General features: G+C 45.9%; 1 protein-coding gene across 1 annotated transcript; it reads right to left on the bottom strand.

Moving 5' to 3' along the window:
• Positions 1-1430: 1430 nt before the first annotated feature.
• Positions 1431-9335, bottom strand: LOC112257828 (2-acylglycerol O-acyltransferase 2-A). Its single transcript, XM_024431700.2, has 6 exons — positions 9137-9335; positions 8053-8231; positions 3899-4103; positions 3268-3442; positions 2473-2672; positions 1431-1962 (listed from the first exon to the last, which is right to left on the bottom strand). Exons 1-6 carry the CDS (start codon positions 9228-9230, stop codon positions 1808-1810), a joined length of 1008 nt encoding a protein of 335 aa, XP_024287468.1. The 5' UTR covers positions 9231-9335; the 3' UTR covers positions 1431-1807.
• Positions 9336-12984: the final 3649 nt, after the last annotated feature.

Raw genomic sequence — 12984 nt, forward strand, 5'->3', positions numbered from 1 at the left:
ACTAACCTCCAGACGAGCTTCAACGCCAGAACTCTCCTTCCGTTGCCTCCAACTGCGCTTAAATGCTAGTAAAACTAAATGCATGCTCTTCAACTGATTGCTGCCCGCACCTGCCCGCCCGTCCAGCATCACTACTCTGGACTGTTATGACTTAGAATATGTGGACAACTACAAATACCTAGGTGTCTGGTTAGACTGTAAACTCTCCTTCCAGACTCACATTAAGCATCTCCAATCCAAAATGAAATCTAGAATCGACTTCCTATTTCGTAACAAAGCATCCTTCACTCATGCTGCCAAACATACTCTCGTAGTACTGACTATCCTACCGATCCTCGATTTCGGCGAGTCATTTACATAATAGCCTCCAACACTCTACTCAACAAACTGGATGCAGTCTATCACAATGCCATCCGTTTTGTCTCCAAAGCCCCATATACTACCCACCACTGCGACCTGTACGTTTTCGTTGGCTGGCCCTCGCTTCATACTCGTCGCCAAACCCACTGGCTCCAGGTCATCTACCAGTCTTTGCAAGGTAAAGCCCCGCCTTATCTCAGCTCACTGGTCTCCATAGCAACACCCACCCGTAGCACGTGCTCCAGCAGGTATATTTCACTGGTCACCCCCAAAGCCAATTCCTCCTTTGGCCCCCTTTCCTTCCAGTTCTCTGCTGCCAATGACTGGAACGAACTGCAAAAATCACTGAAGCTGGAGACTCATATTTCCCTCACTAACTTTAAGCACCAGCTGTCAGAGCAGCTCACTGATCACTGCACCTGTACATAGTCCATCTGTAAATAGCCCATCCAACTACCTCATCCCCATACTGTATTTATGTATTTATCTTGCTCCTTTCCACCCCAGTATCTTTACTTGCATATCTATCACGCCAATGTTTAATTGCTATATTGTAATTACTTTGCCACCATGGCCTATTCATTGCCTTACCCCCCTTATCTTACATCAATTGCACATGCTGTATATAGACTTTCTACTGTATTATTGACTGTATGTTTGTTTATTCCATGTGTAACTCTGTGTTGTTGTATGTGTCGAACTGCTTTGCTTTATCTTGACCAGGTCGCAGTTGTAAATGTGAACTTGTTCTCAACTAGCCTACCTGGTTAAATAAAGGTGAAATAAAATTTAAAAAATAAGTAGTGACTCTTCGCTTTCATTTGACATGCTCCTCCTATAAACTGCACATGTTGGTGCTCATGGGTCCTTTTACATGGAAATAACACTTACACAAGTCTAAAATCTCCCTGACAGATGTCACTTCAAATCCTCTTGATAGAAGTGAAAAAGTGTGGCTCTCGGATAATTATACTAGTCCCCAGTGTCCCCTGTAACCATGTCCTGAGGAATGGAATATGCAAGTAGGCTACCATCTGAAAGAATTGGACATATTGAGCACTTAAACAGTGTATATTTTAAAAAACACCGATTTTTATTTTGTAAAATATTTGCAGACATTACATTTTTATTAAGATGGGAAATAAGTGCGGGATGGGCACATACTCAATTACAGTGGTTTGCATGAAGGCAAAGATTTTTCCATATCTTGGCTAAGAATGTCCATATCAATTCATTGGTTTGCTTGTCTTCTTTAGTTTGGTCTGGATCCTTCAGTTGGTTATGGCAGTAAAGGTTTATCTGTTTTGAGGAAAGTCAAGTGAGAGGATTTGGTGGTGCAACGCCAAAGGTGGTTTGGAAGCCTCTCTCCTCTCTTTCCTCTCCTTCTCCTCCCCTCTCTTTTCTCTCCCTCTACCCTCTCTCTCTCACTCCTGGTTGTGAGTTCTGCTCAGACGAAGCTAAGGTGTTGGTTCTCTGGCACTCCGTACTTGCCCTTGTGCTCCTCAAACAGCTGGCTGAGTTCTTCTGTGTAGAGCTGATGGAGGGCATCCAGCTCTTCCTCTGTGGGCTTTTCATTCTTCTCCACTCTGATTGGCTGTCCCACTGTGGAAAGGTCAAAGGGTATGCATGATGACATCACATTCAAATATAGGTTACTGTAGTAGTGCATAACGCGCAAAAATGTATTTGCTTTTTGGATATGATTTTTATTGAAGGTATTTGTTTAACATATGATGGCATTTTCAAGTTGGGATTGCCTCATAGATGTACACAGTGCCAGCCACTGTTGCTGAAAGGTTGCAGCCAACTGATGCAATCAAACTATCTAGCAAGTCAAATATTTCCAATGGGCAAATGTGTCCCTCTCTGCCAGATAGTTTACTGCCAAAAACAACAATTGCCTTTGCAACATAGTGCCTTTAAGCTAGAGAAAAGGATAAATAAATTGGGTAGATATAGTGAACAGCTACTGATAACCCCTCTGGCTTCAACTGGCAAGGCCCAACATTTCTAAAACCTTGCTTAGAGTTATCTGGTCTACTTAAGTATGAAATTGGAACATTGTCCTAGGCAGTAATTCAGAGTGACCGTGAAGATCAGACAGTGACTCACCCACAGTGTTGATGGGCTTCCTATAGGGTATGATACCAAAGCTGTACTGGAAGATGCCCCGCGCATGGAAGAGGGGCAGAGAGATACCCATGATGCTCTGCAGCTTGTCCTGAATCCAGCGGAGACAGGTGCCTCGAGGGTTCCCCACCTGGTCAAACAACTCGTTCTCTCCAAAGGAGAAGACTGGCACCAGATGGGCACTACGGAGGGAATGGGTGGAGGAGAGGAGATGAGGAGGGGTGCGGAGAGGGGTGGAAGAGAGGTGAGTTGAGACAGGAGTTTGGCCTTCAGTTTTGTTACGGTCATCTCTGAGTTTGCAAGGTACAGTATATTTGTAGAACACAGACCCATGCCATTTCCATTTCACTACTAGGTGTTGAAGTTATTCCTAAACTACTCTACTATTGATGAAATTCACAAGCAGTCATGTAAAACACGTGATTTGAGCAAGCTTTGTGTATCCCACAAAATAGGTTGTGAGTGACTGTAGCTGGACTTGCTGTATAACCAGCAAAGTCAAGGGAAAACTGAATTGTGTAACACTGGTGTCACTTGACTCGTCCCTCTGCATGTCATACAGTGCTTGCACACGGCCAATAGAAATTCCCAAAGGGCTTACACAAGTCACTATTTCAGGAAGCTGCCCACAAGTACACACTGTACATATTCATTTCAAACTATGGTTAAGTGATTGATACAATTGAAGTCCCTTGTGCAACCATGAGAATAGTTACAAGATTTCATCAGAGACAAAGATAATGAAATGTCCTTCTCCCCCTCTGGCACTGGTCTTACCCATGTTCCATTGCCAGTTTGACAAAACCTTTCTTATTGGCCAAGAGAATGTTGAAAGCGCCAGGGCGTGCGTCCAGGGCCTCGGGGGCTCCTCCCACTGCTATAACAACGGCATTCCCACCTCCCTGTCGACGTAACAGATAGCTGGCACTCTCCTTGTCCGAGGGAATTAGACCTGGGAAATACATTAGACACACAGGTCAGGTGTTCGTAACAGTGGGGGGAAAATTTGGTCCACTATTCTTCACTGTCGAACGATGATCAAACACAAAGATGTTAATTTGCATCATGCTGGTTGTCCCCAATCAATCGATGTATTTATATTGCCATCGTCTTTACAGCAACATACATTGAGCATACCAAACATTCGGGACACCCTCTGAATGGCACACATACAAAATCCATGTCTCAATTGTCTAAAGGCTTAAAAATCCTTCTTTAACTAGTCTCCTCCCCTTCATCTACACTGATTCAAGTTGATTTAACAAGTGACATCAATAAGGGATGATAGCTTTTCACTTGGATTCACCTGGTCAGTCTATGTCATGGAAAGAGTTCTTAATGTTTTGTATACTGTATGTCAAAGTGTTTCACAGTAACCCGGCCTTGACCTAACCCCAACCCCACTAACCTGCCATCATGATGTAGTCTCTGAAGAAGGGGGCTCTGAACCAGAGAGGCAGCATCAGCAGGAAGCTGTCAAGGCCAGGGAACAGCTTCCTGAAACCTGTAGCGTACGTACAGAAGTTAATGAAGGCTCCAGCCACCAGCACCCCATGGGGATGGAAACCAAGGATGTAGTTCTTCCCGGGGTCCAAGTCTGCTGTCTTCACCAGCTGCAACACACAGGGGTTTCACTTGTGAATTCAATAGTCATAATAGTTATGTAGTTATATACTATACAGTAAACAGGGTGCATCACATTCATTTCTAAATCTGAATCTTTGTGAGAGATTTTCTGAAACGTTTCAAAGATATATTGAATGCCATACTCTCTAGGAAGCCTATGAATTGACTTCCAGGTATTTGGCCTATATCTTCATGTCATGTGTATCTTCATCACGTGTCACCTGTGTGTTCTAGTTGTTCGCCTGACTCCACAGGGGCTGTGAGTAGAGACTATCCTGCCTCTAACCAGTATTAACCAGTGTCGCCTGTCTCTTTGCACGGGCAGATAGGAAATAAACAGGAGGAAGAATCATGCCTGTTGTCTCCCTTGATAGGATGGTCACAGGTTCTGGATGGGGGCAAAGTTTCTTGTTAGCTAGTCATGTGCCGGGAATGTTATGCCCATACACGTCAAACCAAAGCTGCTAAAAACACTTTTTGTATCGACCTCAGTGTTTGAGATTAGCAGTTCAAGGCCAATGAGCTCCAATAATCAAGTCCCCACCTATTAGTTATAGGGCTACGCTAACCTCTCACTAGCAAAACGAGGGTAGTCATAGTAAACACTAAGCAGGCTTTGGGTGGGATGCATTGACTTAATGGATTGAGATGATTCATTCAAGGATGAACCACCAATTGTTAATAACCCGTTTGACCTTCTCTCGTTCCTTCTCTTGTTTGTCTGTAGTCCTCTGTCTAATCATGAGATTTTGCTGTTTCCAAAAACAGATTACAGAATTAGTCAAGCTCTAAGACTAAATATGCCAATAATATTTCTGATTCTGTTGTCTGGGGCCATGCATTCCTCGGATGTCTGGAGGTATATGGCTGACCCCAATATCTCAGCGTGGGGAATGCATGTTTGGGAGTGTACTGAATGTATATTGGGGAATGAAGCTTTATCAGAGTTTGGCTTATTGGCCAACAAAGATGTCGTATGAGTGAGAATGGAGCACTAGTCATTGGTTGCCATATAGAGAGAACACTGGCCAATTCTTATTTTGGTCTGTACTGGAGACAGCCTCTATTTTTATCAGCTCTTGTTCCTTCATGTTTACAATCAAAATGGGTGCCCACTCCTATGCCCGCTGATACAGTGAACCTATTTTTCACATAATCTCCCACTCATGCTTGATATACAGTAACCTACATTATATTTAACTCTACCATTTGAACTCAGCAGAGGTTTTAGGCTTGTTGTTGGATCTTGGCTTGGAGTTGGGTTCAAACATGACAAAAAGTGTATACAGTCTCCAAATTCAAAGTGATGAGAGGAGTCTGTGTCTATAAACTATAGTCACTTGTTTTCAGTTTGCATGTCGGGGTGCAGGCGGAGGAAATGACGCTGTCATTAGGGATGGTAGTGGAGAACCAGACCTCAGTGAAACTGATGACACCCTCTGAAGGACACTGCTCTGTTCAGACTAACATTTGCTCTTTATTCCAGGCTTAATAATGCATGAAGTCAGATGCTCCGTTGGCATTTAGGTCATAATACAGGGGAAATGACATTCCAGGTTTGAAGAAGTGATCTTTGTTTGGTACTTGGTATCTGGTTGTGTTTAATGTACTGTATCTTTCCTTGAGAAATGAAGGAAAGTCCATATGAACTAACGATGATGATGCTGGTTGACTGTAAATTCCCATGTGGAATCGTTCTGTGTAAATTCACCATGTGGTATTCAGAACCAATTCATGTTTTGCTTGAGGGAGACATTACTCTCTCTAATACAGTTTTTCTCAGTGGTGTAGTGGAGGGTATACACAAGTTTACGTCATAAACCCACTTATTTCTTTCTGCGTGCATTGCGTATACTCACTTCTTAATCCCCATGATGCATAGTAGTGTAGTGGAGGCATATGCCATATAAATTAATAAGGTTGATGGAACAGATCAGAATGTTTAGCTTAAAATGTTGATAAACTATACATTTCTTTACATTATAGGCACAGCAATGTGCACACGGCGGTAGGCCTACATGCAAATATTCCAAAAAGCAATTTGCCGGGAAAACACCATTCTAAAATGTGCACCACACAGGCAAACGGTTTCATGGACAGAGATGGAAATATCGTCAGAAATATAGAAAGAGGGAAGATCTAAAGATGCAAGAACTATAATGGGTTGCTAATATGACTAAGATAATAGGATAATGCCTTTGGCTGCTAGACAATGAAAGAAAGTTGACAGAAAACCAATAGAATGCATCCGAGGAAGACTTTATAAAGTAATTGCCTCTATAGGCTACAATGAAGCAAGTTAAGACATGCCTCATAATATAAAGAAAAAAGTCCAGGTTTCAAACATTTAAAGAACAAGAAAAATATAGCAATCCTAGCCGTCGTCTGGTAGATGGAAAGGCTTTCCCAATAACCTTCTCAATGACATGTTAACTAGCTACAAACTAGCCTATGCCTACCTGTCAGAATGATATCATGATTATTTGCATCAATCCAGTGGCCATTTGACCACCAAAAGTGGTCTCTGGATGTGGTATAAACATTGTTGTTAAGGTTTACATTGGTATGTCCCACGTAGACTGTCCTTGGAGATTCAAACACATCTCTGAATAAGATAAACACTACATTTATCTGAGGCTAATTTCTAGGTCATCTGAAAATACCAATTTGATCTTTGATTACGATGATCAAAAGAAGCTTTAAAAAAAGAGACACTGTCACTCCAAGCGAAAAAATAGGTCTATATCAAATCAAATTTGTCACATACACGTGTTTAGCAGATGTTATTGCGGGTTGTTGCGAAATGCTTGTGTTTCTAGCGCTAACAAAATAACACAAAAACACAAAATACTGCAAAGTTTTCTAAGAGCTAGAAGCATGGGAGAACTGTCGGCTCCATTTTTATTACTGTCAGAACAACAATCATGGTTTTAACAATGGCAAAGAATTTATAATTACTCATGTGACCCGATTGAAAATTTGAAATAGTTTATAGTAGATAACAACGTTCTGCATTGTAACTGGAAGGAGAAATACACTGCTGAGCCATTTTGTTGTTGATGTTCACATGCTTATCAGTGCTTATTAGTACAGAACAAAGTGCAAATTCTGACCAAGGGCAAGAGCATGGACCCATCTAAGCAGAGACAGTTCTTAGGATAAGACCATTGATGATCAAATAAATTCCAACATATCTCTCAGCAGAACTTGTCTCTCTATGCACAATCCCTATTCCATCACTAGATGGAGACATCAACTAGCAACAGCTGCGGAAGGGCCCATCCCTCCCTCGTGTCAAAAAACATGCACTGACCTGAGCCCTGCTCTTTTATTGATAAGCCCCCCAAATAATACAGACACAAACACTTATATGTATTTTTCTGGCATCACTCCTAAGCTGAGACCTGACAAAGAATGAGATCTGACAGCAAATGAGCCAATTACAGTGAGATCAGAATGGGCAGCAGGAGGATGTGGCTATCATGAGGAGGGAGCATACATACCTCCACACAACAAGAGACCTCATTCTGTAATTGGCATTATCAGTTGCACTGTCTGGCTGGGCCCTGCCTGCTCCTGTATAGAGATAAGGGCTGAGGAGCCACTGCCAGATCGCTGGACTCATCCACTCTAGCCTCCAATGAAAATAACACAGGGGGGATTTGAGATGAGGATGATAGAGTTTACTGGTAGCAAGAGATGTTGGGAGATACTGCCTGACCTCTAACCAATAAATTGAATAAAGGACTTTACATCTCCATAGTATATGCACTCCCACAGAGAATGTATGAGAATTGTCTGTATTTATATTAAACATGTATTCTCAACTGAACATTAAAAAGATGACAACTCTACACTACAGTTCTGACTAAGTATTGTCATCAGCAGCTCGCAGTAAAATCAGTAAAATCTGTAAAGTCAGTAAAGTCATCCCACCTTGACAGGGAAGTAGTCCCTCATGTAGTCCCAGACACGTAGGTGGCACAGGAAGTGGAACCTGCGGCCCCCCTTAGACGGCGTTTCCCAGTCGACGAAAAACCAACAGGCATACAGCACGCTGATCAGCCAGAACCGTGTGAACATCAACACAAAGAACATCATGATGCAGCATGGCGCTGGAGTAAGACGACCAATGCAGAGAGACAGACAGACAGACAGAGACACACACATAAGCATTAGTCAACTGGGAATATTAGTGTTAAAAATGAATTTCACAGAAATGGAATACATGTATTTAGTTTTCTATGTGATTTGGTCGTTTGTATGAGAAAACAGTGGAAGTCTATAAGTTGGGGTGACTTGAGGTTGATAGAGCAGCTTTATGAGGTGAAGGGCACTGCACTATTAGGTTACAACTTAACCTGCTGACGCACTGAGCAGCAGAGGGACATGGAAGAGAGAAAAAGCTAGGGAGGGGTAGAGAGAGAGAAACCTTCTATGCTAACCAAGAATTGTACTACAACTCAAGCCATGAGTTTGACCACGTGACTTGAACAGATTAACCAATAACTAGGACCCAGAGTTTCTTGGCATGAAAAACCAACACCAGGCAGTGAGTTCCCTCTTGTCCACTAGGTAACACTGAAGTATCCACTGATGTATCCAATCCCTCTATGGGAGAATAAAAAGTGTGGATGGCCTAATGGACAAATCTATTGTGACACACACTGGCATGATATCATGCACGGAAGACCGTGGAGGTGTCTCCACTGTCGAACACATGTTATGTAAGAGTTAGTAAAGAGTAACTTAAGGCAGTGTCTTCTGCATGCACTTTCTTTGGTCCGTTTCAGGCACAACTCCATGGACTCATGGAAGTCAGCCAGCAGTGAGCCTGCCTGGCAACTCTCATAGAATTTGATTTCAGCTTCTCCACACCGAACAACCCATTAAATAAACAAAACTGTAAACGAGCCTCCCCACTTGTTACACACTGAGGAAGAAAGACTAACACCGTTGCACAGCACACAAACACACATAGACAGGTCAGGACAAACAGAGCAGAGACACAGACACTCACCCAGGCCCAGAAAGGAAAAGACCCACTGCAGCACTGAGGCCATCTGCAGTCTCCTGGTTAGGGGCAAGTCAGTAGGGGCAAATTGGATCTTCATGGTGAGGAACTGGAGAGAGCCGAGAGCTAGGCAGTGCAGGCAGATGGAAGGGTGAGGTCTGCGACTAGTACACTCAGGAGAGGAGTGAGCAAAGAGAGTCCAAAGTCTGCCTCTCTCCCTCTTTCTTTAGTCTTCCTATCGTTTTATCTCTGTACTCCTTTTAATGAATGGGTTGAATACTCAAGCCATATCTATAGCTTCAAGAACTTTGATCTTGCTGTTACTGAGCAGCTATAAATGCCCTTCACTTTGAACAATAAACAAAGTAAAGTTATTGTACAGTGAGCTGTCAGCAACAGTAGTGTGAAATGAGCCAGTGTACTTATAGATACTGCATACTTTGACAGCCTGTAGCCAATCAATATCTAAATTAGTTTTCCATTAAGTGTTTTTGTCTTCTGGTGATTGAACCTCTTGATATTCTGCTGTTCACCAATCAGTGCTCAGCCCCAATACGTTTTATCCAGGTGCTTATAAAAAGGGATTTGAGCAGTTGATTCACATTTTAGTCACTTAGCAGACACTCTTATCCAGAACATCTTACAGGAGCAATTAGAGTTAAGTGCCTTGCACAAGGGCACAGACAGATTTTTCACTTAGTAGGTGTGGGGATTCAAACCAGCGACTTTTTGGTTACTGTCCAATGCTTTTAACCGCTAGGCTAGCAGCCACCCTAAAGAGAGATTAGCCCTGTGCTATCAATCTTTCTTTTCGGTGGTTTATATGATTAATTATTGATTGTGACTTTTCCATTTTCACATCATGTTGATTAATGGGTGGCTATCTATTACACCATAAACAGAAGAAAATCTGACATATCATAACTTTGAGGGAATATATTTGATGTCACTGATAACTATTCCTGTGAATACCTGTAACGGTTTTCTAGTGGTGATGAAGGAGAGTCGGACCAAACTGCAGCGTGTCGATTGCGATCCATATTTATTAAACAAAACGTAAACACGACTAAACACTAAACACGACTAAACACTAAACACGACAAAACAATAAACGTAATGAAAACCGAAAACAGCCTATCTAGTGCAAACTAACAGAGAGTACAAGTAAGACACTAAGGACAATCACCCACGACAAACTCAAAGAATATGGCTGCCTAAATATGGTTCCCAATCAGAGACAACGATAAGCACCTGCCTCTGATTGAGAACCACTCCAGACAGCCATAGACCTTGCTAGACAACCCACTAAGCTACAATCCCAATACCACCACCAAAACCCCAAGACAAACACACCACAATACAAAAACCCCATGCCACACCCTGGCCTGACCAAATACATAAAGATAAACACAAAATACTTGGACCAGGGCGTGACAGAACCCCCCCCCTAAGGTGCGGACTCCCGAACGCACCTCAAAACAATAGGGAGGGTCCGGGTGGGCGTCTGTCCATGGTGGCGGCTCCGGCGCGGGGACGTGGACCCCACTCCTTTAATGTCTTAGTCCCCTCTCCCTTCGTCCCTGGATAGTCCACCCTCGCCGCCGACCATGGCCTAGTAGTCCCCACCCAGAATCCCACTGGACTGAGGAGCAGATCGGGACTGAAGGACAGCTCGGGACCGAGGCAGCTCGGGACTGAGGGGAAGCTCGGGAGTGAGAGAAAGCTCAGGAGTGAGAGGAAGCTCAGGAGTGAGAGGAAGCTCAGGAGTGAGAGGAAGCTCAGGAGTGAGAGGAAGCTCAGGAGTGAGAGGAAGCTCAGGAGTGAGAGGAAGCTCAGGCAGGTAGATAGATCTACCAGCTCCTGGCTGGCTGGTGGTTTCAGCAGATCCTGGCTGACTGGCAGATCCTGGCTGACTGGCAGATCCTGGCTGACTGGCAGATCTGGAAGAGTCTTGTTGACTGGCAGATCTGGAAGAGTCTGGTTGACTGGCAGATCTGGAAGAGTCTGGTTGACTGGCAGATCTGGAAGAGTCTGGTTGACTGGCAGATCTGGAAGAGTCTGGTTGACTGGCAGATCTGGAAGAGTCTGGTTGACTGGCAGATCTGGCGGTGCTGGGCAGACTGGCGGCGCTGGGCAGACTGGCGGCGCTGGGCAGACTGGCGTTGCTGGGCAGACTGGCGGCGCTGGGCAGACTGGCGGCGCTGGGCAGACTGGCGGCGCTGGGCATACTGGCGGTGCTGGGCAGACTGGCGACGCTGGGCAGACTGACGACGCTGGGCAGAGACTGACGACGCTGGGCAGACTGGCGACGCTGGGCAGACTGGCGATGCTGGGCAGACTGGCGATGCTGGGCAGACTGACGGCGCTGGGCAGACTGGCGACGCTGGGCAGACTGGGGGCACTGGCGGCGCTGGGCAGACTGGCGGCACTAGCTGCTCCATATAGGCTGACAGCTCTGGCGGCTTCTTACAGACTGACCGCTCTGGCGGCTCCGGGCTGACTGGCAGCTCCTTGCAGACTGGCAGCTCCTTGCAGACTGGCAGCTCCTTACAGACTGGCAGCTCCGTGCAGACTGACAGCTCCGTGCAGACTGACAGCTCCTTGCAGACTGGAAGCTCCATGCAGACTGGCAGCTCCATGCAGACTGGCAGCTCCATGCAAACTGGCTGCTCTATGCAGACTGACAGCTCTGGCTGCTTCATGCAGACTGACATCTCTGGCTGCTCCATGTAGACTGGCTGCTTCATGCAGACTGGCAGCTCGGGCTGCTTCATGTAGACTGACAGCTCTGGCTGCTCCATGCGGACTGACAGCTCTGGCTGCTCCATGTAGACTGACTGCTTCATGCAGACTGGCAGCTCGGGCTGCTTCATGTAGACTGACAGCTCTGGCTGCTCCATGCAGACTGACAGCTCTGACTGTTCCATGCAGACTGACAGCTCTGGCTGCTTCATGCAGACTGGCAGCTCTGGCTGCTCCTTGCAGACTGGCAGCTCCATGCAGACTGGCCGCTCTGGCTGCTCCATGCAGACTGACAGCTCTGGCTGCTTCATGCAGACTGACAGCTCTGGCTGCTCCATGCAGACTGGCTGCTTCATGCAGACTGGCAGCTCTGGCTGCTCCATGCAGACTGACAGCTCTGGCTGCTCCATGTAGACTGGCTGCTTCATGCAGACTGGCAGCTCGGGCTGCTTCATGTAGACTGACAGCTCTGGCTGCTCCATGCGGACTGACAGCTCTGGCTGCTCCATGTAGACTGACTGCTTCATGCAGACTGGCAGCTCGGGCTGCTTCATGTAGACTGACAGCTCTGGCTGCTCCATGCAGACTGACAGCTCTGACTGTTCCATGCAGACTGACAGCTCTGGCTGCTTCATGCAGACTGGCAGCTCTGGCTGCTCCATGTAGACTGGCAGCTCTGGCTGCGCTGAACAGGCGGGAGACTCCGGCAGCGTAGGAGAGGAGAAAGGCTCTGGCTGCGCTAAACAGGCGGGAGGCTCCGGCAGCGCTGTAGAGGAGAAAGGCTCTGGCTGCGCTAAACATGCGGGAGGCTCCGGCAGCGCTGTAGAGGAGGAAGGCTCTGGCTGCGCTAAACAGGCGGGAGACTCTGGCAGCGCTGGAGATGAGGAAGGCTCTGGCTGCGCTGAACAGGCGGGAGGCTCCGGCAGCGCTGGAGATGAGGAAAGCTCTAACAGCGCTAGAGAGGCGAGGCGCACTGTAGGCCTGATGCGTGGTGCTGGTACTGGTGGTACTGGACCGAGGACACGCACAGGAAGCCTGGAGCGGGGAGCTGCTACCGGAGGACTGGAGTGTGGAGGTGGCACAGGATGGGCTAGACCGTGAAGGCGTACTGG

This window comes from Oncorhynchus tshawytscha, linkage group LG09 (assembly GCF_018296145.1).
Source record: "Oncorhynchus tshawytscha isolate Ot180627B linkage group LG09, Otsh_v2.0, whole genome shotgun sequence".
NCBI lineage: Eukaryota > Metazoa > Chordata > Actinopteri > Salmoniformes > Salmonidae > Oncorhynchus > Oncorhynchus tshawytscha.